The sequence below is a fragment of the Dendrobates tinctorius genome, unplaced genomic scaffold, assembly GCF_039654945.1.
Source record: "Dendrobates tinctorius isolate UK_male_01 unplaced genomic scaffold, ASM3965494v1 ptg000138l, whole genome shotgun sequence".
NCBI lineage: Eukaryota > Metazoa > Chordata > Amphibia > Anura > Dendrobatidae > Dendrobates > Dendrobates tinctorius.
This window is the reverse complement of record NW_027361806.1, coordinates 21,282,766-21,310,365: the sequence shown is the minus strand read 5'-3', so window position 1 is coordinate 21,310,365 and position 27,600 is coordinate 21,282,766. Positions and strand designations below refer to the sequence as shown.

Sequence of the window (27,600 nt, the reverse complement as noted above, 5' to 3'; positions counted from 1 at the left end):
TGTGTCTTGTGTGTAGCCTGATCCTGCACTTATGTCCCTCCATTCTTGCTGCCCTTATACAGAGGGTAAAATAGTGAGGGCATCAGAAAGAGAATAACCCAAATGTTCAATATCTGACTACACCCAGGTTGAATTAACATTCATGCGGATGCCTCCTAGTTAGTGATGAGTGAGTATACTCGTTGCACGGGTTTTCTCGAGCATGCTCGGGTGTCCTCCGAGTATTTTGGCATGCTTGGAGATTTATCAAATTGTTGACGCAGCTGCATGATTTGCGGCTGCTACACAGCCTGAATACATGTCGGGATTCCCTAACAAACAGGCAATCCCTGCAAATCATGCAGCTGCGTCGGCAAAAACTAAATCTCCGAGCACGTCAAAATACTCAAAGACCACCCGAGCATGCTCGCTCATCACTACTCCTAGTAGCACTTCAGCAAAATGGATTTCATTCTGTGTAATACTTAGTCTGCCTAGAAATAAGGGGGGGTTTAACATCTGCTGGCCGCTTTTTTCCTACAGTTTTGATATGTAATGTGAGTACCTGAACATGTGAATGGTCACGATATAATGACTTGTCAATCAACACTGCTCTGTCCGTATACTGCTGTATGATAATATACTGTATATTATCATGATGTGATGACATCTGTGACTATATGAGGTTGCTGGTTGTAATAATCTCCTAGGCAGGTTAACTATGCAACTATATTTTTTTCCATACGTCCATGGTTTTACAACAACTCCAGGTAGATGGGCCAAAATACATTACCTCCAGTCCACAAGATCCCTTCCCTGGTACCAGTAGTTCAACTGCCCCCATAGCAGGCGATGCTGTCTCCCACTTTTGGTTGGCACGCAGATTTTGTGTCCAGTATAGTCTGTGGTCACAGTCCACGCTCCTCCAGACGATAACACGACCGTAGCACATGTATCCAGCAGCAACAGTCCTTAAGATAGTTCCTCAAATCCAAACAACAGATCCCACGACCATAGCACGTGTATCCAGCTCAGCCGGCTGCCAGTCTCCTTAGGCCATCCATACAGAGGTACCAGAACCTCAGTAATAGATCCTCGCTGATTGAAATCACTGCAGCAACTCCCTCACTAAACATTTGGCTTATTGTTCTCCCTCCCTGGGACGAACCCCATGAATGGGCAGGATGATTGCTTTCCTTGATTACCAATCTTGGGTCTGGCCTCATGTATGCATAAGATCCAACCTGCACGTGTTGCTCTGCTTACTGTCACTGAATAGAATATTTGATTCCTGAGGCTGAACTGACGAGAATGCAAATCTCTAATCGAACACAATTAAGATCAGCGTATCCGGTGCTCCGTGCTGGAAAAAGTCTGCATCCCTTAGAGCCACGGATTCTGCTCTACCTCCATTGGTTCAATAGTCTTTAGAACAAGACCATCTCCTCTCACTATCTATGGATTTACAAAGGACTGCAGGTAACGGACGATTCAGTCCCATACAGTCGTTTATCCTTCATAGAGATGTCTGTAAACTAGGACCTATAGAACTGGCAATTATGTACTTGGCGAAAAGGCTTCTGCCTAGGACGCGGCTTTTGGAGAAGGATAATAGATAAAACTGGAGCGAAAATTTTGTAACTATGTCGGCGCTGACCCTGAATTACTAAAAAGTCAATGAAATAAAAGCGTCTAAGTGCACGAGCGTTTTATCAAGGCTGTGAAAATCACTGCGATATTATTTACCGGACACTATTTTTACAGTAAGTTTCTAAATTATAAAATTTTATGGGTTAATATTAAATTAAAGGGCATGAAAACTTTTGGAACAATCTTTTGTATTGATCCAATGCATCGAAACTTTATAAAAAAGTGAATTGATTTTCTTTTTTTGTCACTGTTTAAAAATCTTTTTCCGTCTTGCTTGTACGGCACCTCTGCGGACCTATGAGTTTCCGTGGTTCCAGGCTGTGAGCCCCTGCATGTAGTCGAATTCCTCCGTCCTGTGTTGCTCTTTCATATTTTTCCAGTTTACCAAAAAGTAAAGGCAGAGTGACGGTAACGAGTCGCTGCAGGATCAGACTACATGAGGTTTGTTTGTAGTCTGGAACCACTGAGACACATAGGTCTGCGTAGGAGCTGTGTACACAAAAGCGTAGGAGATGTTTAGTTAAACGTGGCCTCACTTTTATTGGTAGTTTATCAATTCTCTAGAGAAATTGCATAAGCATTAGCAGGGGTGGGGAACCTCAGGCCCACGGGCCGATTCATGGGCGGAGGTAGCACACAATTTGTACGGCCCCCCAAAGAATGGTATAAATATCTAAGTGGCCCTTGGTGGAAAAAAGATTTCCCACTCCTGCATTACAGGAACGGATCACTGATTTTACTAGTACAGTGTAATGCTTCACTTCACCTCTGGGGGAGCTGCAGGGAAACTGAACACTTACCGGCTGTTTCTTCCACAGATCATAGCTGATCGCTGGGGATCTAAAGGATCAGACAGTCTGGAAGTAGCTTATTTTAGGGAAACCTTCTTACATGTTCTGGATAACCCGTTCTGAGTTACATATTCGTCACCCACATTATTAAATTGACTTTCTCTTCACAGTTTTTTCTATGTGCCCACTGATAACCCTATAGAAGGGGCAGACTCCCAGACCTCTTTTATACACCAAATCTTATTACAATTTTAAAAAATAGTCAATCATATGAATCAGGAGGCCGTCCCGGGGGAAAGGCGATGATCCTGGAGCTTCTCACGCATGGTTTGTGCATGATCTTGCTTTTGCTTCGTCCCCTGCATGGATGCATGTCCCCCGCAGGTCTGCGTCTGCGCTTCTGGCTGTATGCATTATGTGCATTTACTCTTGACCACTTCTCATCTTTTTGCCTCCTGTGAATTTGCTATTTTTTCTTAAAGACTGCAAATCAGTCCAGGAAAAGATAGCAGAGGCCATTGACAATAAACCGAGTCTGGATTCTGAGCCCGAACCCAGCGACTCCAGTACAGATGAAGAGGACCATTATAAAGGCAATTTGACAGGTAAGATCCAGTGTTTTATATTAAGTTTTGGTGTTCTTCATCCCCATACCAATGTTGTACAGTGTCGCTATAAGCCCACTTAAAACTGCTATCCAATACCCCTAAAATATGACCATACAATGTCTAAGAAGTGAAAAAGTTCATGGTGGTCTTTAGTAGTTAATGGTAAAACCAATGACGGTTCAGGACAGTAATAGCCTACATACTCTAGTGTTCCTTCTAAGGATGTTGTCCTTGGATATACCCCAATATGGGGCTATAGTTATCCCCCAGGGAAGTTGCCCATTTTGCTGGTGTGGAGTGGACAGGAATCGTCTTTATTGATATGCAAAGTAATGATGTGATCTGTATTTTGCAGACTTGGTGGGCACTACGCTACATGATTCGCCTGGTGGAGCTCTTCATCATGAACCAAAGCAACTGGGAAATGACACAGAAGTCATGTTGGATTCCTCAACACTTGTAGAGATACTGACTGAAAGTAGATCCAAGGCAGTGGAGGGAGAAAACCCTAACAATGAACCTGATGAAAGAAATGCTGTGTGTGAAGAGGAATCACGTGATGGGATTGTTGAGGAGATATGTGAATTTGAAGGTATAACTGCTGAGAAAGAAGATGCACCTGGTGATGGGACTGCTGAGAAAGAAGATGCACCTGGTGATGGGACTGCTGAGAAAGAAGATGCACCTGGTGATGGGACTGCTGAGAAAGAAGATGCACCTGGTGATGGGACTGCTGAGAAAGATGCACCTGGTGATGGGACTGCTGAGAAAGAAGATGCACCTGGTGATGGGACTGCTGAGAAAGAAGATGCACCTGGTGATGGGACTGCTGAGAAAGAAGATGCACCTGGTGATGGGACTGCTGAGAAAGATGCACCTGGTGATGGGACTGCTGAGAAAGAAGATGCACCTGGTGATGGGACTGCTACTAAAGAAGATGCACCTGGTGATGGGACTGCTGAGAAAGAAGATGCACCTGGTGATGGGACTGCTACTAAAGAAGATGCACCTGGTGATGGGACTGCTGAGAAAGATGATGCACCTGGTGATGAGACTGCTGTGAAAGAAGATGCACCTGGTGATGGGACTACTGAGAAAGAAGATGCACCTGGTGATGGGACTACTGAGAAAGAAGATGCACCTGGTGATGGGACTGCTGTGAAAGAAGATGCACCTGGTGATGAGACTGCTGTGAAAGAAGATGCACCTGGTGATGAGACTGCTACTAAAGAAGATGCACCTGGTGATGGGACTGCTACTAAAGAAGATGCACCTGGTGATGGGACTGCTACTAAAGAAGATGCACCTGGTGATGGGACTGCTACTAAAGAAGATGCACCTGGTGATGGGACTGCTGAGAAAGAAGATGCACCTGGTGATGGGACTGCTACTAAAGAAGATGCACCTGTTGATGGGACTGCTACTAAAGAAGATGCACCTGGTGATGGGACTGCTACTAAAGAAGATGCACCTGGTGATGGGACTACTGAGAAAGAAGATGCACTTGGTGATGGGACTGCTGAGAAAGAAGATGCACCTGGTGATGAGACTGCTGTGAAAGAAGATGCGCCTGATGATGGGATTGCTGAGAAAGAAGATGCACCTGATGATGGGACTGCTACTAAAGAAGATGCACCTGGTGATGGGACTGCTACTAAAGAAGATGCACCTGGTGATGGGACTGCTACTAAAGAAGATGCACCTGGTGATGGGGCTGCTACTAAAGAAGATGCACCTGGTGATGGGACTACTGTGAAAGAAGATGCGCCTGATGATGGGATTGCTGAGAAAGAAGATGCACCTGATGATGGGACTGGTACTAAAAAAGATGCACCTGGTGATGGAGCTGCTGTGAAAGAAGATGCACCTGATGATGGGACTGCTGTGAAAGAAGATGCGCCTGATGATGGGACTGCTGTGAAAGAAGATGCACCTGGTGATGGGACTACTGAGAAAGAAGATGCACCTGGTGATGGGACTACTGAGAAAGAAGATGCACCTGATGATGGGACTGCTGAGAAAGAAGATACACCTATTGATGGGACAACTGAGAAAGAAGATGCACCTGGTGATGGGACTGCTGTGAAAGAAGATGCACCTGGTGATGGGACTACTGAGAAAGAAGATGCACCTGGTGATGTGACTACTGAGAAAGATGCACCTGATGATGAGACTGCTGAGAAAGAAGATGCCCCCAGTGATGGGACTGCAGAGGAAGATGATGTACCTGGTGATGAGACTCAGGAGAATGAAATTGCAGCCATTGATGGAACTGCTGAGACAGAAGATGCACCTGGTGATCGGATTGCTGTGAAAGAACATGCACCTGACAATGTGACTGCAGAGAATGAAGATGCACCCAGTGATGGGACTGCTGATAAACAAGATTTGCTTGGAGATGAGACTGGTGAAAAAGATGCACCCGGTGAAGGGGCTGCTGAGAAAGATGAACCTGGTGATTTAGCTGTTGAGAATAAAGTTGCACTTGACAATACCACTGCCAAGGATGAAGGTGCACCTAGTGATGGACCTGCAGAGAATGAAGATGCAGCAACTGATGTAACTGAGAATGCAGAAGCATGTAATGAGGAGACTGCTGAAAATAAAGATGGACCTAGTGATGTACCTGCTGGGAATGAAGATGCACCAAATGATGTGTCCGCTGAGAATGAAGGTGCATCTAGTGATGTTGCTGCTGAGACTGGAGATACACCTGGTGATGGGACTGTTGAACAAGACATTGCAAATAGTGATGGGACTGCTGAGAAAGAAAATGTACCCATTGATGAGACTGCTGATAATGTAAAAGCAACTAGTGATGTATCTGCAAAGAATGAAGATGCAGCAAATGGTATTTCTCCTGAAAATGCAGACGTGCCTAGTAATGAGACTGCTGAAAATGAAGATGCATCTGGTGCTATACCTGCTGAGAATAAAGATTCACCACATCATGTGTCTGTTGAGAATGATGGTGCATCTAGTAATATTGCTGCTGAGAATGAAGATACTCCTGGTAATGGGACTGTTGTCCATGATGGTGCAACTAGTGATGAGACTGCTGATAATGAAAAAGCACCTGATGATGTCCCAACTGAAAATGATGATTTGTCTGTTGGTATCAATGTGGACCATGAAGATGTTTCTGGAGCATTAAACCTTGAAAATTCTCCAAGTTCTTCATCTATAGAGAAAGTAGGTCCAACTGGTACCGAAAATGAAGACACAAGTGATGTAGTAAGTCTGGTTGGAGAAGATTCCTCGGAGGGTAATCAAAACCCTTCAGGTGATGTGAACACCAAGAGCGAGAATGAAGTGCAGACTGAGCAAAACTATGTTAAGCCTTGTGATGATGGTGGAAACAAGGATGATGTTGGCGTTGAGCACACGGTCACCTTAGTGGAACCTATAAGTAATGAAGATGACGATGCACAACCAAACAGTAGACCTGCTGAAGTGAGAAATGAAGAGGGAGCTCAAGAACTTATAGGAATAGAAGATAACAGTACCAAAGAGCTGGATGAAGATAATAAGCCACAAGATGTATCTCAAAAGGAGACGATAGATAAAGTTGAGGAGTTCATATCACTATCCCCGAAGGAGCCGGAGGAGACATTGCCCAATGAAACCGACATTAGTAAGCACCATGTGGTGGAAGAATCTGGTACTGAAATTCTTCCTGTCCTGGCCGGATCTGGAGAAGAAATGACTAAGGTAGAACAAATCGGGGGATGATCAAAAATGGAGAAGACCACAAGGTGTGAAGAAAGTGAGTATTTAGGTATCTACAATCAGCGATGCTATAGGGTTGTCCATTACCACAATCCCGGTTAGAGATGTTCCTGTAGGAACCACTGCAACTCCCTCTTACACTTGGCCCGCTCAATGGTTGTTAACAGAAGTTATTGAAAAACCTGAGCAAGTAGCAACTCTGCTCTTTTTATGATTCCCACAGACTTCCAATGAGTTCAACAGAAAGGCCATTGAATATGCAAAGGACAGGCATTACCAAAGGTTACTCAGTGCCCCCCATTTTCTAGATAGAGGAGAACTTCAGAGGGATGGTGAACACCTATCCGCAGACAGAGCATACGCTGCTGATGTGATAAATGCTGAAGATGGGAATAACCCTTTACAGTAGATCTGTCACCGGATTAGTATCTGTCATCGGCACAGTTTGAGGACAGGTCCCCTTTCCCGATAGCCAAACGCGTTGTGCCATTTAACCAAATGAAGCAATCATAGAATAAGTAGACACACAATTTGTGAGTCCATTGTATTAATTAGGGGATCGCTCCTACTGGCACTCGCTAATTATCATTCTTAAACCACAACCTACATGGTATTTATGTTGGAGCTTCATGAAATAGTTGAAGCTCCGCAAAATATCAGCATTACTGCAGATTACGCATAACCTACAGATAACTTTGTGCTATCGTGAAACTTTTGATAGAAAAACCTTGAGGAGAGACATGGTAATGCCATTAGTTTACCATTACTCGCAGATGATCAAATGTCTTAAATCCCAAACCTAACTTTTACTATTGCATTCATTAAAGTATGCAGCAATATTGTCTTACTAGTGATCTAGTCCTGTATAGTGAATAGGATCTGAGTTGCAGTATCTGGGAACGACCGCTGTGCTGTCCCAGCTTTATACACAGTTTACAACTGGCCAACACCACAGATGATAACAGCTAATAATAAGGGATGTCAGACCCATAGCTATCTGATATTGATAACCAGGTCCTAAATATAAATGAAGTGGACACCCCTTTAATTTACTCAAATCCCCATAAAAGAGCTATTAAAATCAGGGAATCTTCAGCCCCCACTAGTGGGAGCATGGGGCAGATCTATAATGTAACAGTATGCAGTTAGCTCCCTCTAGTGGCGGCAGAAGATAGCCAGAATGTCATCATTCATCTTATGTTCATGAATATAATTACACTATTTGCATAAACAAAACCAATTATTTAAAATAGAGAAAAGGCCTTTTATTTATTGTATTTTATATTTTGCTGCCTTATTGCTATTAAAAATGTGTCTAAAAATATTATTATTTTATCTGCAGTTAAAAGAGCAAAACCATCAGAATTAAGATACAGAAGAACGAGGGATCTTCATTTGACATTTTTTGTAAACTCAGATTATACTATGCAGATGGTAAAAGTACAACCAGGAAAATGTCTATTTTTACTATGTCTTTACAGGGAATCCAAGAAATTATATATTTAAATTCAGCTTTCTTTGTATGAAACCACAGCCTCAAAGCAACGCACTTTCTATATGTTTACAAATCCTCATGTGTTTTTCTATAATGAATCTATATCCGGGTCAAATAAAAAAAAATAAATAAAGGAATAAATGCATTATTTTCAATGAATGGATATTATAGTCTCTCTATTCTGAATAATATGTCCTTGTATTTAAAATGAATAATCCCAAAAGTCAGATAATGCAGTGTCTGTTTCCAGCAAATATCTGAAGTTTTATAAAATCAGAAGAAGCAGTCCAAAAGGAAATGGCTCTGATTAAAAGATGATATTATACTAGTAGTATTGGTGTACACATTTTATTTTGCGCTTTCTTCCTGAAGGATTCATTACACTCTTAACTGTGGCTATACTAACAATATTAAAAGCTGAGCATGTTTGAAAATAATATAATTACTTCAACACTTCACCTTGTGGATAAGAACTACTATAATACTGCTCCTATGTACAAGAATATAACTACTATAATAATTCTCCTATGTACAAGAATATAACTACTATAATACTGCTCCCTATGTACAAGAATATAACTACTATAATAATTCTCCTATGTACAAGAATATAACTACTATAATACTGCCCCTATGTACAAGAATATAACTACTATAATACTGCCCCTATGTACAAGAATATAACTACTATAATACTGCCCCTATGTACAAGAATATAACTACTATAATAATTCTCCTATGTACAAGAATATAACTACTATAATACTGCCCCTATGTACAAGAATATAACTACTATAATACTGCCCCTATGTACAAGAATATAACTACTATAATTCTGCTCCTATGTACAAGAATATAACTACTATAATACTGCCCCTATGTACAAGAATATAGCTACTATAATTCTGCTCCTATGTACAAGAATATAACTACTATAATACTGCCGCTATGTACAAGAATATAACTACTATAATACTGCCCCGATGTACAAGAATATAACTACTATAATACTGCTCCTCTGTACAAGAATATAAGTACTATAATTCTGCTCCTATGTACAAGAATATAACTACTATAATACTGCCGCTATGTACAAGAATATAACTACTATAATACTGCCGCTATGTACAAGAATATAACTACTATAATACTGCCGCTATGTACAAGAATATAACTACTATAATACTGCCCCTATATACAAGAATATAACTACTATAATACTGCCCCGATGTACAAGAATATAACTACTATAATACTGCCGCTATGTACAAGAATATAACTACTATAATACTGCCCCGATGTACAAGAATATAACTACTATAATACTGCTCCTCTGTACAAGAATATAAGTACTATAATTCTGCTCCTATGTACAAGAATATAACTACTATAATACTGCCGCTATGTACAAGAATATAACTACTATAATACTGCCGCTATGTACAAGAATATAACTACTATAATACTGCCCCTATATACAAGAATATAACTACTATAATACTGCCCCGATGTACAAGAATATAACTACTATAATACTGCCCCTATGTACAAGAATATAACTACTATAATACTACCCCTATATACAAGAATATAACTACTATAATACTGCTCCTATGTACAAGAATATAACTACTATAATACTGCTCCCTATGTACAAGAATATAACTACTATAATACTACCCCTATATACAAGAATATAACTACTATAATACTGCCCCTATATACAAGAATATAACTACTATAATACTGCTCCTATGTACAAGAATATAACTACTATAATACTGCCCCTATGTACAAGAATATAACTACTATAATACTGCCCCTATGTACAAGAATATAACTACTATAATACTGCCCCTATATACAAGAATATAACTACTATAATACTGCCCCGATGTACAAGAATATAACTACTATAATACTGCCCCTATGTACAAGAATATAACTACTATAATACTACCCCTATATACAAGAATATAACTACTATAATACTGCTCCTATGTACAAGAATATAACTACTATAATACTGCTCCCTATGTACAAGAATATAACTACTATAATACTACCCCTATATACAAGAATATAACTACTATAATACTACCCCTATATACAAGAATATAACTACTATAATACTGCTCCTATGTACAAGAATATAACTACTATAATACTGCCCCTATGTACAAGAATATAACTACTATAATACTGCCCCTATGTACAAGAATATAACTACTATAATACTGCCCCTATGTACAAGAATATAACTACTATAATACTGCTCCCTATGTACAAGAATATAACTACTATAATACTACCCCTATATACAAGAATATAACTACTATAATACTGCCCCTATGTACAAGAATATAACTACTATAATACTGCCCCTATGTACAAGAATATAACTACTATAATACTGCCCCTATGTACAAGAATATAACTACTATAATACTGCCCCTATGTACAAGAATATAACTACTATAATACTGCCCCTATGTACAAGAATATAACTACTATAATTCTGCTCCTATGTACAAGAATATAACTACTATAATACTGCCCCTATGTACAAGAATATAGCTACTATAATTCTGCTCCTATGTACAAGAATATAACTACTATAATACTGCCGCTATGTACAAGAATATAACTACTATAATACTGCCGCTATGTACAAGAATATAACTACTATAATACTGCCCCGATGTACAAGAATATAACTACTATAATACTGCTCCTCTGTACAAGAATATAAGTACTATAATTCTGCTCCTATGTACAAGAATATACTATAATACTGCCGCTATGTACAAGAATATAACTACTATAATACTGCCGCTATGTACAAGAATATAACTACTATAATACTGCCCCTATGTACAAGAATATAACTACTATAATTCTGCTCCTATGTACAAGAATATAACTACTATAATACTGCCCCTATATACAAGAATATAACTACTATAATACTGCCCCTATATACAAGAATATACTATAATACTGCCCCTATGTACAAGAATATAACTACTATAATACTGCTCCTATGTACAAGAATATAACTACTATAATACTGCCCCTATGTACAAGAATATAACTACTATAATACTGCTCCTATGTACAAGAATATAACTACTATAATACTGCTCCTATGTACAAGAATATAACTACTATAATACTGCCCCTATGTACAAGAATATAACTACTATAATACTGCCCCTATGTGCAAGAATATAATTACTATAATACTGCCCCTATATACAAGAATATAACTACTATAATACTGCTCCTATGAACAAGAATATAACTACTATAATACTGCTCCTATGTACAAGAATATAACTACTATAATACTGCCCCTATATACAAGAATATAACTACTATAATACTGCTCCTATGTACAAGAATATAACTACTATAATACTGCCGCTATGTACAAGAATATAACTACTATAATACTGCACCTATGTACAAGAATATAACTACTATAATACTGCTCCTATGTACAAGAATATAACTAATATATTACTGCTCTTATGTACAAGAATATAACTGCTAGAATACTGCTCCTATGTACAAGAATATAACTACTATAATACTGCTCCTATGTACAAGAATATAACTACTATAATACTGCCCCTATGTACAAGAATATAACTACTATAATACTGCTCCTATGTACAAGAATATAACTACTATAATACTGCTCCTATGTACAAGAATATAACTACTATAATACTGCCCCTATGTACAAGAATATAACTACTATAATACTGCCCCTATGTGCAAGAATATAATTACTATAATACTGCCCCTATATACAAGAATATAACTACTATAATACTGCTCCTATGAACAAGAATATAACTACTATAATACTGCTCCTATGTACAAGAATATAACTACTATAATACTGCCCCTATATACAAGAATATAACTACTATAATACTGCTCCTATGTACAAGAATATAACTACTATAATACTGCCGCTATGTACAAGAATATAACTACTATAATACTGCACCTATGTACAAGAATATAACTACTATAATACTGCTCCTATGTACAAGAATATAACTAATATATTACTGCTCTTATGTACAAGAATATAACTACTATAATACTGCTCCTATGTACAAGAATATAACTACTATAATACTGCCCCCCTATGTACAAGAATATAACTACTATAATACTGCCCCCCTATGTACAAGAATATAACTACTATAATACTGCCCCCCTATGTACAAGAATATAACTACTGTAATACTGCCCCTATGTACAAGAATATAACTACTATAATACTGATCCTATGTACAAGACTATAACTACTGTAATACTGCCCCTATGTACAAGAATATAACTACTGTAATACTGCTCCTATGTACAAGAATATAACTGCTATAATACTGCCCCCCTATGTACAAGAATATAACTACTATAATACTGCCCCCCTATGTACAAGAATATAACTACTATAATACTGCCCCCTATGTACAAGAATACAACTACTATAATACTGCTCCTATGTACAAGAATATAACTACAGCAGATAATACAGGAATTCTATCAAAGCTGCACCAAGCAGCACAGTAAGTGATACATCGCTGGAATTATTGTCCTATATTTTGCTGCTCACGAATTCCATGCGTAAATCTTCTGAAGGATTTCCTTTAGGTGTAAGGAGTCAGGGTGTGGAGTCTTCCTGTGGTTGAGTATCAGGCGTGTGGTCCCAGGAGCTGAGGATACAATATATCTGCTCTGATTTCCAGCTGTGCGGATGCAAAGGAGATGAAGGTAAGAGAGAGGCCACAGGTCCCCGATAGTCAGGAGTCGGGGTCTTGGTTGCAGACCGTTGTGGACATTGATGGTGCTCACCTGCAGATGAGAGGAGCTAAATAACATCACTAGAGAAAATGACAACTTGCTGGATAGTAAATGTTTGCAGCTGTCCGTGTCCTGTTTTCTGGACTATTTGGAGTGCACATTATGCCACACTATTAGGAAGCATAGGGTAAGTAAGTGCTCCCTGGCATCACACACTTTCCCTGACACGTTGGATGGTAACTCTCACTAGCCGCATCCACACTATGTAATACCCATTATATTCCCCCAAGAAGTATAACTCCCCACATAACGTGATGCCTCCACCAGTAGTGCACATAAAGATCATGGGGACCCATAGCAAAAGTCCTCATTAGGACCCCCCCGTCTTTGTTCCACCCGCTAAAAATAAATATTAGCAGAGTAATTGGGCTCACAGCGCAAAGTCACAGTCCCAGAAGACCGTACCTCCCAACTTGTATAGATCGGGAGAGGGATATGTACTGTTGTGCCCTTAATGAAACCCCGTACTGTTCCCACCCACAACAATACCCGGTCATGGCTCTCATAGAATATTATGCCCCCCAAAATGTCCCATACACAGTATGATGACCCACACAGCTCCCCATAAAAGGATGACCACTAAAGCTTCCCAACACTGAATGAACATTGAGCAGTCCCCCTGCACACAGAATGATGAGCCCCCACTACCACCCACACACGGTATTTGGGCCCTCAGCTGCTCACAACCAGTATGCTGGCTCCCACAGACATTTACAAACAGTTGGATGACCCACACAACCCCTCTCACAATATGATGGCCCCACTACACTGAATCATATGATGGCCTCCACAGTCTCCCACACACACTATTACGATTCAATTATGCCCTCCTCAAAGTATTATAACCCCACGCACTGTTTGATGGCCCCCACAATCTCCCATACACAGCATCCTTATGCCCCCAAACACAGTTCGAGTACGTTATATAGTAAAGTGAATGGTGTAATTCAAAACTACAACTCATCACGCTAAAAGCAACAAGTCTTAATATAGCTGTGGGGATAAAAAAGGATCTTCAATTATACCTTTTCCCTTGCCATACTTCAAGCTTCTGTTCACTGGACCTGATTGAATATGCCAGTCTGATTGGGAATACTGGTTAGCTGACTCTTTCCTGTATTTTGTATATTGTGGGGTGCGACACACAGACCTCACATCCAGCCTATATTACTGGGAGAGACACACAGACCTCACATCCAGCCTATATTACTGGGATAGACACACAGAGCTCACATCCAGCCTGTATTACTGGGAAAGATACACAGACCTCACATCCAGCCTATATTACTGGGAGAGACACACACAGACCTCACATCCAGCCTATATTACTGGGAGAGACACACACAGACCTCACATCCAGCCTATATCACTGGGAGAGACACACAGAGCTCACATCCAGCCTATATTACTGGGAGAGACACACACAGACCTCACATCCAGCCTATATCACTGGGAGAGACACAGACCTCACATCCAGCCTGTATTACTGGGAAAGATACACAGACCTCACATCCAGCCTATATTACTGGGAGAGACACACAGAGCTCACATCCAGCCTGTATTACTGGGAAAGATACACAGACCTCACATCCAGCCTATATTACTGGGAGAGACACACAGACCTCACATCCAGTCTATATTTCTGGAAGACACACAGATCTCACATCCAGCCTATATTACTGGGAGAGACACACACAGACCTCACATCCAGCCTATATTACTGGGAGAGACACACACAGACCTCACATCCAGCCTATATTACTGGGAGAGACACACACAGACCTCACATCCAGCCTATATCACTGGGAGAGACACACAGAGCTCACATCCAGCCTATATTACTGGGAGAGACACACACAGACCTCACATCCAGCCTATATCACTGGGAGAGACACAGACCTCACATCCAGCCTGTATTACTGGGAAAGATACACAGACCTCACATCCAGCCTATATTACTGGGAGAGACACACAGAGCTCACATCCAGCCTGTATTACTGGGAAAGATACACAGACCTCACATCCAGCCTATATTACTGGGAGAGACACACAGATCACACATCCAGTCTATATTTCTGGAAGACACACAGATCTCACATCCAGCCTATATTACTGGGAGAAACACACAGACCTCTATCTAATCCAGCCCATAGTACTGAGAGAGACAACAAGGTCACATCCAGCCTATATTATTGGGAGGACACAGAACTCTCATCCAGCCTATATTACTGGGAGAAATACCCAGAGCTCACGTCAAGCCTATATTACAGGGAGAGACACACAGACCTCACATCCAGCCCATATTACTGAGAGGGATAGACAGACCTCACATACAGCCTATATTACTGGGAGAGACACACAGAGCTCACATCCAGCCTATGTTATTGGGAGACACAGGTACAGGTACCTGTTGTGAACACTTTTGATCTGGCTTCTGAGTTTGGGCTCCCTCCGGTGGTTGCTGCTGGTAATGGAACTGGTCTTGCTGACAGAAGTCAATCACCTGAGGAGGATGATTGGAGGTCAGGTGTTACAGACTGGAGAGATTTAAGTGAGCAACCTTCCCTCAGTGGTTGCGGTGATTTTGTTTTCTTCCTGTGCATTTTGGAAGTCTGCTTGCCTCCTGCTTTGTCCTGCGTCTTTCAGATAAGTCATTTGCTTGAATCTTTTTGCATTTAATCCATTTTTTGCTTTTCTCTGATTGCTGCTTTGCTGGTGTGAGTCCAGCCTTGTTCCCTGCTGGGATCTGTGCTGAACTCTGTTCCATACGCCACAGCTCATGTCAGTCTTTTCAGTATTTCTAATCCCCTGTTATATCAGTATCTTTTGATTTGCGTCCAGTTCACACCAGAGTTCTGATCTAGTGGGGGAGAGGTCGTGTGGCCTCAGTATTTTTTCATATCAGACGTGTTGGATTTTTCTTAGGGTTTTTTGCGTGATTGCAGACAGTATCTTTCCTGTCTTGTCCTATCTAGACAGTTTGGGCCCCATCATTTTCTCACTCTATTTTCGGTCTGTGTTTGTGCCTCATCTTGTCTCACCGGCAATATATGTTTGGGGGCTGTCTATTCCTTTGGGGTTCTGCTCCAGGGCAGTTTAGCTTTCCCCTTTCTCTCTTTAGGCTTAGGTAATTCTGTGGCTGTGCCGAGGCGTCTAGGGCATCGTAGGTACGTCCCACGGCTAATTCTAGCTGTGTTGTCAGTTTAGGGGTCTGCAATCCGCTAAGTTACCAACCTCTCTGGGTATCTGGTTGCCGAGCCTATGCCCCGGCTATCCTCCTCAGTTACCTAATCATAATAGGTACCTCTTTGTTAAAATACCTTGATTAAGCATTTGCTATTGACCCGTGATACATAAGGGGATACACTTTTGCTGTGCAGGGAATGGGGGGATTCAACTCCTGAGCCCACTCCATCATGTTCACACTTCCATATACGGCAGATGTCGCCACGAGGTTAAATATTATTCATAAATATTATTGAAACTTTGGGCTGATGAAAAGTGAGAAGAGTAAATGTGATGCTGTTTATTGTAAATCGTGACGATTATAAATCTTCTGGACTTTGATGAGATCTCAGAAATGATTCTCTGAGTGACAACTTGAATCTCACACAGGATCGCAGGACATCTAGTGACCAAATATGAAACCTGCAGGAACTCCCTATTGGTTCTCATACAGAAGAACACTGGGGACATCTTGTGCCCAAACAGCAACATTACAGTACGAAACTACATCATTTTCATCCTCCTCATGTCCTGCCTTATTTGCCTCTATTTCATATATGTGTATACTTCTGTCCTTCTATTCAGCTTTTATTTGTTTTTACCCATCTTATTCACTCATTCAATTATTAATTGTACTTGTTATTGCAGCCCCTTATTTATTCATTTATCTGCTAATATTATGTTTTTCCTCTCACAATTTTTATGGGGTGAATTAGAAAACAAACCCTTCACTGCAGGAAGATCTCCAGATGCACATCCCTTCTCAGCAGGTAAACCAGAAGGTGCACTTTACATTTTAGCCGGCGCAACAGGGGGGATTTCATTTTCAGCAGGTCCAGCACTATGTGCAGCTTCATTTTCAGCAGCCATTATTTGATTTGTGTTTTGTATGTAGCCCCTTCTCATGTACAGCACAAGGGAATTACTAACTCATTCCCAAAATCACTAGTTCACAAAGTTCTCAGCAGATACATCACTAAGTGCAGCTTGGTTTTCAGCAGATACATGACCAAGTGCAGCTTGATTTTCAGCAGATACGTGACCAAGCGCAGCTTGGTTTTCAGCAGATACATGACCAAGCGCAGCTTGGTTTTCAGCAGATACATGACCAAGTGCAGCTTGATTTTCAGCAGATACATGACCAAGCGCAGCTTGGTTTTCAGCAGATACATCACCAAGCGCAGCTTGGTTTTCAGCAGATACATCACCAAGTGCAGCTTGATTTTTAGCAGATACATGACCAAGCGCAGCTTGGTTTTCAGCAGATACATGACTAAGTGCAGCTTGATTTTCAGCAGATACATGACCAAGCGCAGCTTGGTTTTCAGCAGATACATGACCAAGCGCAGCTTGGTTTTCAGCAGATACATCACCAAGCGCAGCTTGGTTTTCAGCAGATACATCACCAAGTGCAGCTTGATTTTTAGCAGATACATGACCAAGCGCAGCTTGGTTTTCAGCAGATACATGACCAAGCGCAGCTTGATTTTCAGCAGATACATGACCAAGCGCAGCTTGGTTTTCAGCAGATACATGACCAAGCGCAGCTTGATTTTCAGCAGATACATGACCAAGCGCAGCTTGGTTTTAAGCAGATACATCACTAAGCGCAGCTTGGTTTTCAGCAGGTACATGACCAAGCGCAGCTTGGTTTTCAGCAGGTACATGACCAAGCGCAGCTTGGTTTTCAGCAGGTACATGACCAAGCGCAGCTTGGTTTTCAGCAGGTACATGACCAAGCGCAGCTTGGTTTTCAGCAGGTACATGACCAAGCGCAGCTTGGTTTTCAGCAGGTACATGACCAACCGCAGCTTGATTTTCAGCAGATACATGACCAAGCGCAGCTTGGTTTTCAGCAGGTACATGACCAAGCGCAGCTTGGTTTTCAGCAGGTACATGACCAAGCGCAGCTTGGTTTTCAACAGGTACATGACCAAGCGCAGCTTAGTTTTCAGCAGGTACATGACCAAGCGCAGCTTGGTTTTCAGCAGGTACATGACCAAGCGCAGCTTGGTTTTCAGCAGGTACATGACCAAGCGCAGCTTGGTTTTCAGCAGGTACATGACCAAGCGCAGCTTGGTTTTCAGCAGGTACATGACCAAGCGCAGCTTGGTTTTCAGCAGGTACATGACCAAGCGCAGCTTGGTTTTCAGCAGGTACATGACCAAGCGCAGCCTGGTTTTCAGCAGGTATATGACCAAGCACAGCTTGGTTTTCAGCAGGTACATGACCAAGCGCAGCCTGGTTTTCAGCAGGTATATGACCAAGCGCAGCTTGGTTTTCAGCAGATATATCACCAAGTGCAGCTTGGTTTTCAGCAGGTACATGACCAAGTGCAGCTTGATTTTCAGCAGATACATGACTAAGTGCAGCTTGGTTTTCAGCAGATACATGACTAAGTGCAGCTTGGTTTTCAGCAGGTACATGACCAAGCGCAGCTTGGTTTTCAGCAGATACATGACCACGTGCAGCTTGGTTTTCAGCAGATACATCACCAAGTGCAGCTTGGTTTTCAGCAGATACATGACTAAGTGCAGCTTGGTTTTCAGCAGGCATTATTTGGTGCATCTTCTTTCGTAATTAGTTGTAACCGTTAAGACCATGTTGCCCTGAAATGCGTTACATGGTGGCCTCTGCCTTTTTTATATGGTATGGCTCCTGCTTTTAAAATGAGGGAATAAAGCTAAACTCAGATGCTGGCGTTTTTTCTATTGCTTCATGCTCCTTTTTCAAGTTTTATCATTGATACCAAAAATGGTGTATTAAATTGTGTAAGAGGTTTTCCCAAATGGTGCAAAATTCAGGACGCAAATGACAATCAGAACATAATGTACATTAAATGCACGATATCATTTTAGGATATTGCGTTAATCTGAGCTGCAAGATGACGATTATGAGAAACAAAAATCTTCGCGTTTAAGCCCAAATTCAGATGTATGGAAGGAGAAACAGATTCTTTTTCTTCTGTGCTTGATTTGATTTTCATCCATTTTCTTTCTTCATTTTTTTTTTTACTGATTCAATTATTTAAAGTTTGATCCACAAATTTGAATTTTTTTTTTTTTTTGTCTTTTGGGGGAAAATCGTTCCACAAAAAAAAAAATAAATAAAAATCAGACATGAGAACAGCCCTATAGACAAGTGTAGAAAGACGTTCTGTATGTGAAAAATGGACGTCTGAGTGCTGCCTGGCAGTTTAGCGACAATCCTTATCACAATATCTTCTTATTTTTAAGTTTTTCACGGTATTTTAGGGTTTCATTTGTTATATAGGAAGATTTGTGGATTGTAATCTGCGTTGCCAGCTAATTCAAAACCAGACGTAGTAAATACATGAATAGTGGTTTATCCAACGCGTTCCAGAGTCCATGTGATTCCTTCTTCAGGAAATACCGCAACAGAACTTTTGCGCTTTTTTCCTATAAGTTCTATTACTAGGGTTTCATTTGTGTACAACGTGTTGCATCTTTTATGTGTTTATTTAGTTGGCAAATTCTGCAATATAACATTGTTTCAAAGAATCATTTAAAAATTCAGGGTTTAATGAGATTGCCTAAAGGAAGACTTCTAAGAATCGTTCTAATTAGAGATAATTGTATTCTTAAAGGGAACCTGTCAGCACATGGAAATAATTGCATTGGTGCATATGCACTTGTTTCCTGATACAAATAACACCTTTATTGTAAATATCCATTGTGCCCATATGCAAATCAGGCTTGAAATGCACTGGGGGCGTGTCTATGCACTTGGAACACATCTTTTAAGTTCATTGACACGCCCCCAGTGCATTGCATGTAGATTCTTCATTAGATTTCTCATGATTGTCGTCAAATCAGCTCTCTACAGAAAAAGTGTCATTCTTAATGATGAAAAAAAGCCTCTATAGCCATACCACTGCGTCCATATGTAACACCATGCTGACTGGTTCAGTGTACACATTATCTCGATGCCATTTTTGTATCCTAATATTTTTATTTTTTTTTTTTACAATTTTTTTCTTTTCCATTTTGTTATTTACTTATTTAAAACCCCAGGAAAATGTTGAACAACTTCCATTGCTGCTGAACAAAGGAAAGCAGAACACGGAACGCGTAATCTGAGAAACCAAAGGCAAGGAAATGGCACGACGCTCAATAATTAATTCTGCACATGCCGTACTAATTCAGAAACGCTGCGAGAACAATACAACACAAAAGAGCAAAAAAAAAACCAAGGAGAAGCGATACAAAGTAGCAGCAACAACACAAAGCTGCTGATTGCAGGACTGCGCGGAGCAAGTTATAACCTGCAACTGCGACGTGCTAAGAAGTGACAACACCGAATGTGGCGGAATTATTACTTGGGGAAACACATGAAACATTTTTAAAGGATTTTTATCAAATCTCTCTCTCTCGGCCAGCGGTTCCTTTAAATTTCCTCATTTTCAGGATCCGTCTAAAAACGGATCCTGTGCCATCCGTTCACATCAGTTGAGAACGGATCCGCTTGTCTGCCTTTTTGACGGATTTTAACTGATGCAAATAACTGAAGTGTGAAAGAGGCCTTATTCTACGACGCCGTGCACGTGTCCGATTTTCTATTCAGACTGATTCAATCCAAGGGAAAAATGAATACATGCACAAGTTCCATCCGATTATCATCTCACACTCGGCCATCCACGTCTATGGGTCTGTAGAAAAAAAATCGGGCAGTCCTCGGATGACGTGCAGTCGCTTTACGTGGACTGTAGAAGTTAATTTATTTTCTTTTCCGCACCCAAGAAAATCGGATCACACTGTGATAAAACTCTGATCATAACGAGATTAGCATAATCAGACCGATGTTCTAGGAGGAGAGAAAATCGCCCTTGTGACCCTCGTCTTAGTCCGAGTGCATAAGGCTGAGGCTAGATGATGATTTTGTCAGCGAAGCAGCCAAAAATTTGCTTTGTGCCGCAGCCGCTGTTACTTTTGCAGCAAATTGCAGGTGAATAGGGTCGTATTGAATCACCCATGCTGCCATCACAAGCAAGTTGCAAAAAGTAAAACCCATTGGTTCATAGTTGTAACAGCCATAATATTGTTTATTTTTACGTAAATTTCACTGTATGAAGTCTAATTTTATGGAGAGACCAAGCTTAGTTATTTTAAATGCTACTTTGCCAAACACGTACGTGATTGTTACATTCGTGTTAAATCTCTTATGGGTTTAATGGAGAAAAAAAAAATCAAACCGCGTTTTTATACCATTTATAAATCACCATAAATAATCTGTTCACTGCATTATATGGGTTATATGTTTACAGAGATAAGACATCTATCCATGTTATTCATTCGGTTTTAATATTTAATATTTTAATTTTAAAATGTGTATTAAAAATCTAATAATTGTAATTGTTTTTCATTGTTTTATCAATTATATAGGAAAGATAAGTTCAGACTATTTAACTTATAATATAAAAGAATATGGAGATGTTGTGATATAGGCCGGGGTCACACTTGCGAGTGTGATGCGAGAAAATCGCATCAATACTCAGCACTGCCACTGGCACTCGGGACCGGAGTGTGCCGCTGCATAGAAATACACAGAAATACATACAGCCGCACACTCCGGTCCCGAGTGTCGGCGGCAGCGCCGGGTATTGATGCGAGACTTGTGCGAGTTTCTCGCATCACACTCGCAAGTATGACCCCGGCCATATAGAGATATTTCTCTATGCACCAGAACAATGTGCATGTAAAGATGAAGGATGCTATTTACATCTTTAGACTGAGAAAATCCTCCTATACTTAGCTGTTGTGAGCTCATTTTCTTTTTCACCTTTGATGACCGATGAACTCCCTCTGCTGGTGAAGGGAGGTGGTGAAATTGATTTGGATGGGAGAGACCTGTCACCTGAACAGGTGGATTGTGATTGTGTTAGGGTCGGCGGAACGCACCAAATATAAATAATAGGAGGCGCGTTCGCCGCCCGGGGTCCACCGTGCGGTAGGTGACTAGACCGCTGCTGGACAATGGCAGATGCACCAGAAGGTGCCATAGTGCGCACAGGTTAACGTCACCCGAACGCTAGGAGCGGCTCTGTTGAGACACAGAGTCGCTTGGCAAAAGTATATGCAAAGGCGCTGGCACTGTTAACGTCACAGGAGCCGACGTGTGGCGTTGCAGCCGCGAACACCAATAGCTGCTGGTATTGCAGCGCAGTGGCAGCTAAAGCCGCAAGCGTCAGCGCAGAGAACCGGGCACCGACGGACGCTAGTGTAGGCGTGGATCGCACAATGGCATGTCGCTTGCCACAACCTGGAGCTGACTAACCCAACACACAGTCACCAGTCGTATTATCCAAGGGAAGGGGTTTCATAATAAGTCAGTCACCAGTCCACACATCCGTCACCATACACACACAGCATAATATGCTACACTAGCGCATGGCCAAGCCGCCATGCGGGCTTTTTATAGCCATGCACTTCTGGGACCTTCCAGTACCCTGGAAAGGACGAATCAGATCCGATGCAGGACCTGAGCATGTGACCCCTGCTCTCCAGTGAGAGGTCACCTTGCGGGCATGCCCAGTAGCACGGCATGAGGACTTAGCCTCTGGAGCAGTTCCCTGCAGAACAGGATGCGCTACCATTGCTGCACCAGAGGTGGCAGCAACATCCAGGCTGTCAGAGCAAGTCTGAGTAGCACGCCTGGCTCGCCGTGATTGCTGAGCAGCACCCAGAGCGGTCGGAGGAGAGTGAGAGACCGCTGGATGTCTGGCTCTGGATTCCCGCTGTGCAGTGTCCGGAATCCAACGCCTAACAGATTGGACATCTGGAATCTCTGAGTGGATATAAGGCAGCCGACGCCCTGTAGGGTTGCTGGTGATTTATCTGCTCTGAGCTCTGGCCTCCAGTTCAGTTCCTGTCTTCTAAACCTAAGTTTTGCTCTGTTATTGTTCCATGAGATTTTGTCTGATTTGCTTAGTTTTGTGTTCTGCCAGCCCCAGCTGGGGCTTTGCTGAATTTCCATTTTTGTCCCTGATCTGTTAAATCTCTTTTGCTCTGTCTTCAGAATATATCGGAGTGCTAATATAGGGATTTTGAAGTCTAGTGACTTCAGGGCCGTTTTTCCTATCAGACGTGTTGGGACATTTTTGGTAGGGTTTTTGTGGATTGCAGCCAGCATCTTTTCTGTCCTTTCCTATCTAGTTAGTTGGGCCCCATCGCTTGCTCTGCCTGTCTTTCTGTTTGTGTTTCTGTTGTCATCTGTTTTCACCGACAATACATGTTGGGGGCTGTCTATTGCTTTGGGGTCTGCTCTGGGGCAGTTTAGATTTCCCCTTTCTTTCTTTAGGCTTATTTAGTTCTCCGGCTGTGAAGAGGCGTCTAGGACCACCGTAGGAACGCTCCACGGCTACTGTTAGTTGTTGTGAATAGGATCAGGGGTCTGCAATCCGCTAGCTACCAACCTCTCCGGTTTTCTGGACTTAGCTTGCATTTTTGTTTTTTCCTCCTCCGGTGACTCATTCATAACACTTAGCAGTGCGGACTTAGGATCACTGCTAAAGTCTCTATCTGCCATACTACAAAGTGTGAGATTGAGTCCCAGTAAAGATCACACTTCAAGAGCAGCAAAACAATGGACACCTCACTGGTTGGAAGTCAGTGGGGCCTTGGTGTCCGATGTGAACATACAGTAGCCTTATCTGGAGCTATTAGAAGAATTCCCTTCATACTCTGTACTGGAGGTAACATCTGGGTTGAGGGGTAAATACACAGGTATCATGGCACATGTGGCATACAGGATCTCACAACGTAGGTTGCCTTCTATACTTATCAGTCATGAGCTTACTCTATAGCTCATCGTCCACCTCAGTCTGGTCCTTCTCATCCATGTGACCTAAGGTTCTAGGATCATTTACCTGCTCGTTATCAAGAATCAGACAGTTTTTCTGTCCTCTTCCGGTCTGCCAGACTGTGGTTCATCTACATCATTATAACCTTTGATGTTCTCATCAACAATGGTCTCGTGTTCCTCACGATGTGTCTCCAGCACCTCCTTGTCTTCCTCTTCTGGCTCTTCCAACTCAAATCCTTGTCTAAGTTATGGTTGCCCATGTACTTATTAGTTTTATTTTCTGGTCAATGCCTTTTCGTTCTGATTCGAGTCATCTTTGCTTGAGGAACAATCTACTGAACTGCTAGATGAAAAGGATTCTTTGCTTTTTTGATCTACATTGTGGAATTGTGAAATCTTAATTTGCAAATCAGAACCGATACACCAAAATGTGTCGAAGATCTGAATCTTGGAACCTCTTGGGTCACATAATATACAATTACTTCTGAGTTATGTCAGTGTGAGTGCCACCTTATAAGGGTTTACCCACTACATACTTTCCTTGTGTATCCATAGGATAAGTGATATCATAAATGTATGATAGCTGGGACTACAACCACTGGGTCGCCCACTAATCCCTATAAAGAGGGTTACAAAATCCCATGTGTGCATGGAGCGATAGTTTGCATGCTCTAGCACAAATCCATTCACTTCTATGGTCATGATGGAGATAGGGGATCCTTCATTCTCCCTGAAGTGAATAGAGCCATAAACAAGCATTCACTTCACCAGCGGGACCCCATTATTTGGTTCCAATTGTTGGTCCCCCCCAGTGATCATACACTTATCACTTTCTTGTGGATAGATAATAACTACTGTTCACATTCTTTGGGGTCATACATGACCTGACCCTGCTTAATCATCTGACTGTATTACTTTTGTTTTAGTGTGACCATTTTGGACAAACCCTTTTTTTTTTACAATTTGTACATCTTCTGACCATATTCTCTACGTTATGTTCTCAATAGTTAGCGCTAAAATCATGGTCCAGAATTTATTCTCTTATTTCTAAACACTGTTTTTCGGTGAGTCCTTTGTAACTCCGTTCATACTGCACCCACACACACATGATACACCATTTGAAAGGTAAACTTGCCCCCTTCAGCAACAAAATAGCCAAACAAACCACACATCCACAGTTTTATCACAAAATACAGTTTAAACATTAATTTTCATAAACCTGCAGTAAGGAAAAATGACCTGCAGGTGGCACCACAGTACCCCAAAGCACACTACCAACACATGTGTAAACATGCACTGCTTTTTTGCGGATTACTTCGCCCCACAAACACACATGATATACCATTTGACAGGTAAACTTGCTCCCTTCAGCAAGAAAAGAGCCAAACAACCCACACACTCACAATTTTGACACTAAATAGTTTAAATATTCATTTTCATAAACCTGCAGAAAGACACAATGACCTGCAGGTGGCACCTCAACCGGAAAACATTTTTTGGCCTCTGCTTATCAAAGCAATTTATTGTATTACCAATCTACATATATAAATACCTGTCTGTGTTCATCATCTCATGAAATACATTTACATATGACCAGCTTGCTTTTTCTGAAATTGCCTGCGCCCCCGACGACCAATGTGTGAAAATTTATCATGGGCAAAGCTAGTTATGTATAAAAAAAGATTGTTTTTAAGAAAACAATCTTTAATTTTTCAGGAACAGTGTTGCTTTGAGCCACTTGCAATTTTCTGGCCCTTACACCGTGTGCCGAATTATTAGGCAAGTTGTATTTGAGAGGATTCTTTTTATTATTAACAACTATGTTCTCAATCAACCCAAAAGACTCATAAATATCAAAGCTTAATATTTTTGGAAGTTGGAATGGGTTTTTTTTTTAGATTTGGCTATCTAAGGCTGGTTTCACATTAGCGCATTTTCAGCGCGCGCACGGCCTGGGGTAGCTCCGCCCCCGAGCCGGCTCTCTGCCCGGCGTGCCCGCCCCTTGCTTGTAGCGCCGCCTACTAGCGGACAGCGGCGCCTGCGATCGGCGCACCCTATCTTTAGCATAGGGTGCGCAGATCGTGCGCAGGCCGTGCGCTAGTTGCGCTTTGACCTGTGCTGCGCACTTTTGACGGTGCGCCGTGCGCGCCAAAATCAAACTTTTCGGATTTTGGCGCGCACGGCGCACCGTCAAAAGTGTGCAGCGCAGGTCAAAGCGCAACTAGCGCACGGCCTGCGCACGATCTGCGCACCCTATGCTAAAGATAGGGTGCGCCGATCGCAGGCGCCGCTGTCCGCTAGTAGGCGGCGCTACAAGCAAGGGGCGGGCACGCCGGGCAGAGAGCCGGCTCGGGGGCGGAGCTACCCCCGGCCGTGCGCGCGCTGAAAATGCGCTAATGTGAAACCAGCCTTAGGAGGATATCTGTTTTTTCAGGTAACTATTACAGTGCAGAATTACTAGGCAACTTAATAAAAACCCAATCTATACCCATCTCACTTGTTTATTTTCACCAGGTAAACCAATATAACAACACAAAATTTAGAAATAAACATTTCTGACATTCAAAAACAAAACAAAAAAAAAATCAATGACCAATATAGCTTTCACCTTTCTTTACGATGACACTCACCTTCCTTCCATCCATAGATTCTGTCAGTTGCTTGATCTCTTTACGATCCACATTGCAATGTGCCGCAGCCACCACAGCCTCCCAGATACTGTTCGGAGAGGTGTACTGTTTTCCCTTCCTGTAGATCTCACATTTTATGAGGGACCACAGGTTCTCTATGGGGTTCAGATCAGGTGAACAAGGGGGCCATGTCATTATTTTTTCTTATTTTAGACCTTTACTGGGCAGCCACACTGTGGAGTATTTGGATGCATGTGATGGAGCATTGTCCTGCATGAAAATCATGGTTTCCTTGAACAATACCGACTTCTTCCTGCACCACTGCCTGAAGAAGGTGTCTTCCAGAAACTGGCAGTAGGTCTGGGAGTTGAGCTTCACTCCATCCTCAACCCGAAAAGGTCCCACAAGTTCATCTTTGATGATACCAGCCCATACCAGTACCCCACCTCCACCTTGCTGGCGTCTGAGTCGGAGTGGCGCTCTCTGCCCTTTACTGATCCAGCCTCGGGCCCATCCATCTGGCCCATCAAGAGTCGCTCTCATTTCATCAGTCCATAAAACCTTAGAAAAATCAGTCTTAAGATATTTCTTGGCCCAGTCTTGACGCTTTATCTTATGTTTCTTGTTGAAAGGTGGTCATTTTTCAGCCTTCCTTACCTTGGCCATGTCCCTGAGTATGGCACACCTTGAGCTTTCTGATACTCCAGTGACGTTGCAGCTCTGAAATATGGCAAAACTGGTGGCAAATGGCATCTTGGCAGCTTCACGCTTGATTTTCCTCAATTCAT

The 27,600-nt window shown here is 41.7% G+C and overlaps 1 protein-coding gene and 1 long non-coding RNA gene across 4 annotated transcripts in view; one reads left to right on the top strand and one right to left on the bottom strand.

The window, feature by feature from the left end:
• The window catches only part of ERICH3 (glutamate rich 3), a 56,039-nt gene extending 47,456 nt beyond the window's left edge, over positions 1-8,583 (top strand). For all 3 annotated transcript variants that reach the window (XM_073544794.1, XM_073544793.1, XM_073544795.1), the window contains exons 13-15: positions 2,903-3,025; positions 3,384-6,794; positions 8,100-8,583. In XM_073544794.1, the coding sequence (XP_073400895.1) occupies positions 2,903-3,025; positions 3,384-6,760 (3,500 nt within the window). In that variant the 3' untranslated portion in view covers positions 6,761-6,794; positions 8,100-8,583. The remainder of the gene's footprint in view (positions 1-2,902; positions 3,026-3,383; positions 6,795-8,099) is intronic.
• A 2,754-nt stretch (positions 8,584-11,337) lies between these two features.
• The window catches only part of LOC141048793 (uncharacterized), a 44,512-nt gene continuing 28,249 nt past the window's right edge, over positions 11,338-27,600 (bottom strand). Inside the window, exon 4 of the long non-coding RNA XR_012220149.1 lies at positions 11,338-13,127. This is a non-coding gene — a long non-coding RNA (uncharacterized lncRNA). The remainder of the gene's footprint in view (positions 13,128-27,600) is intronic.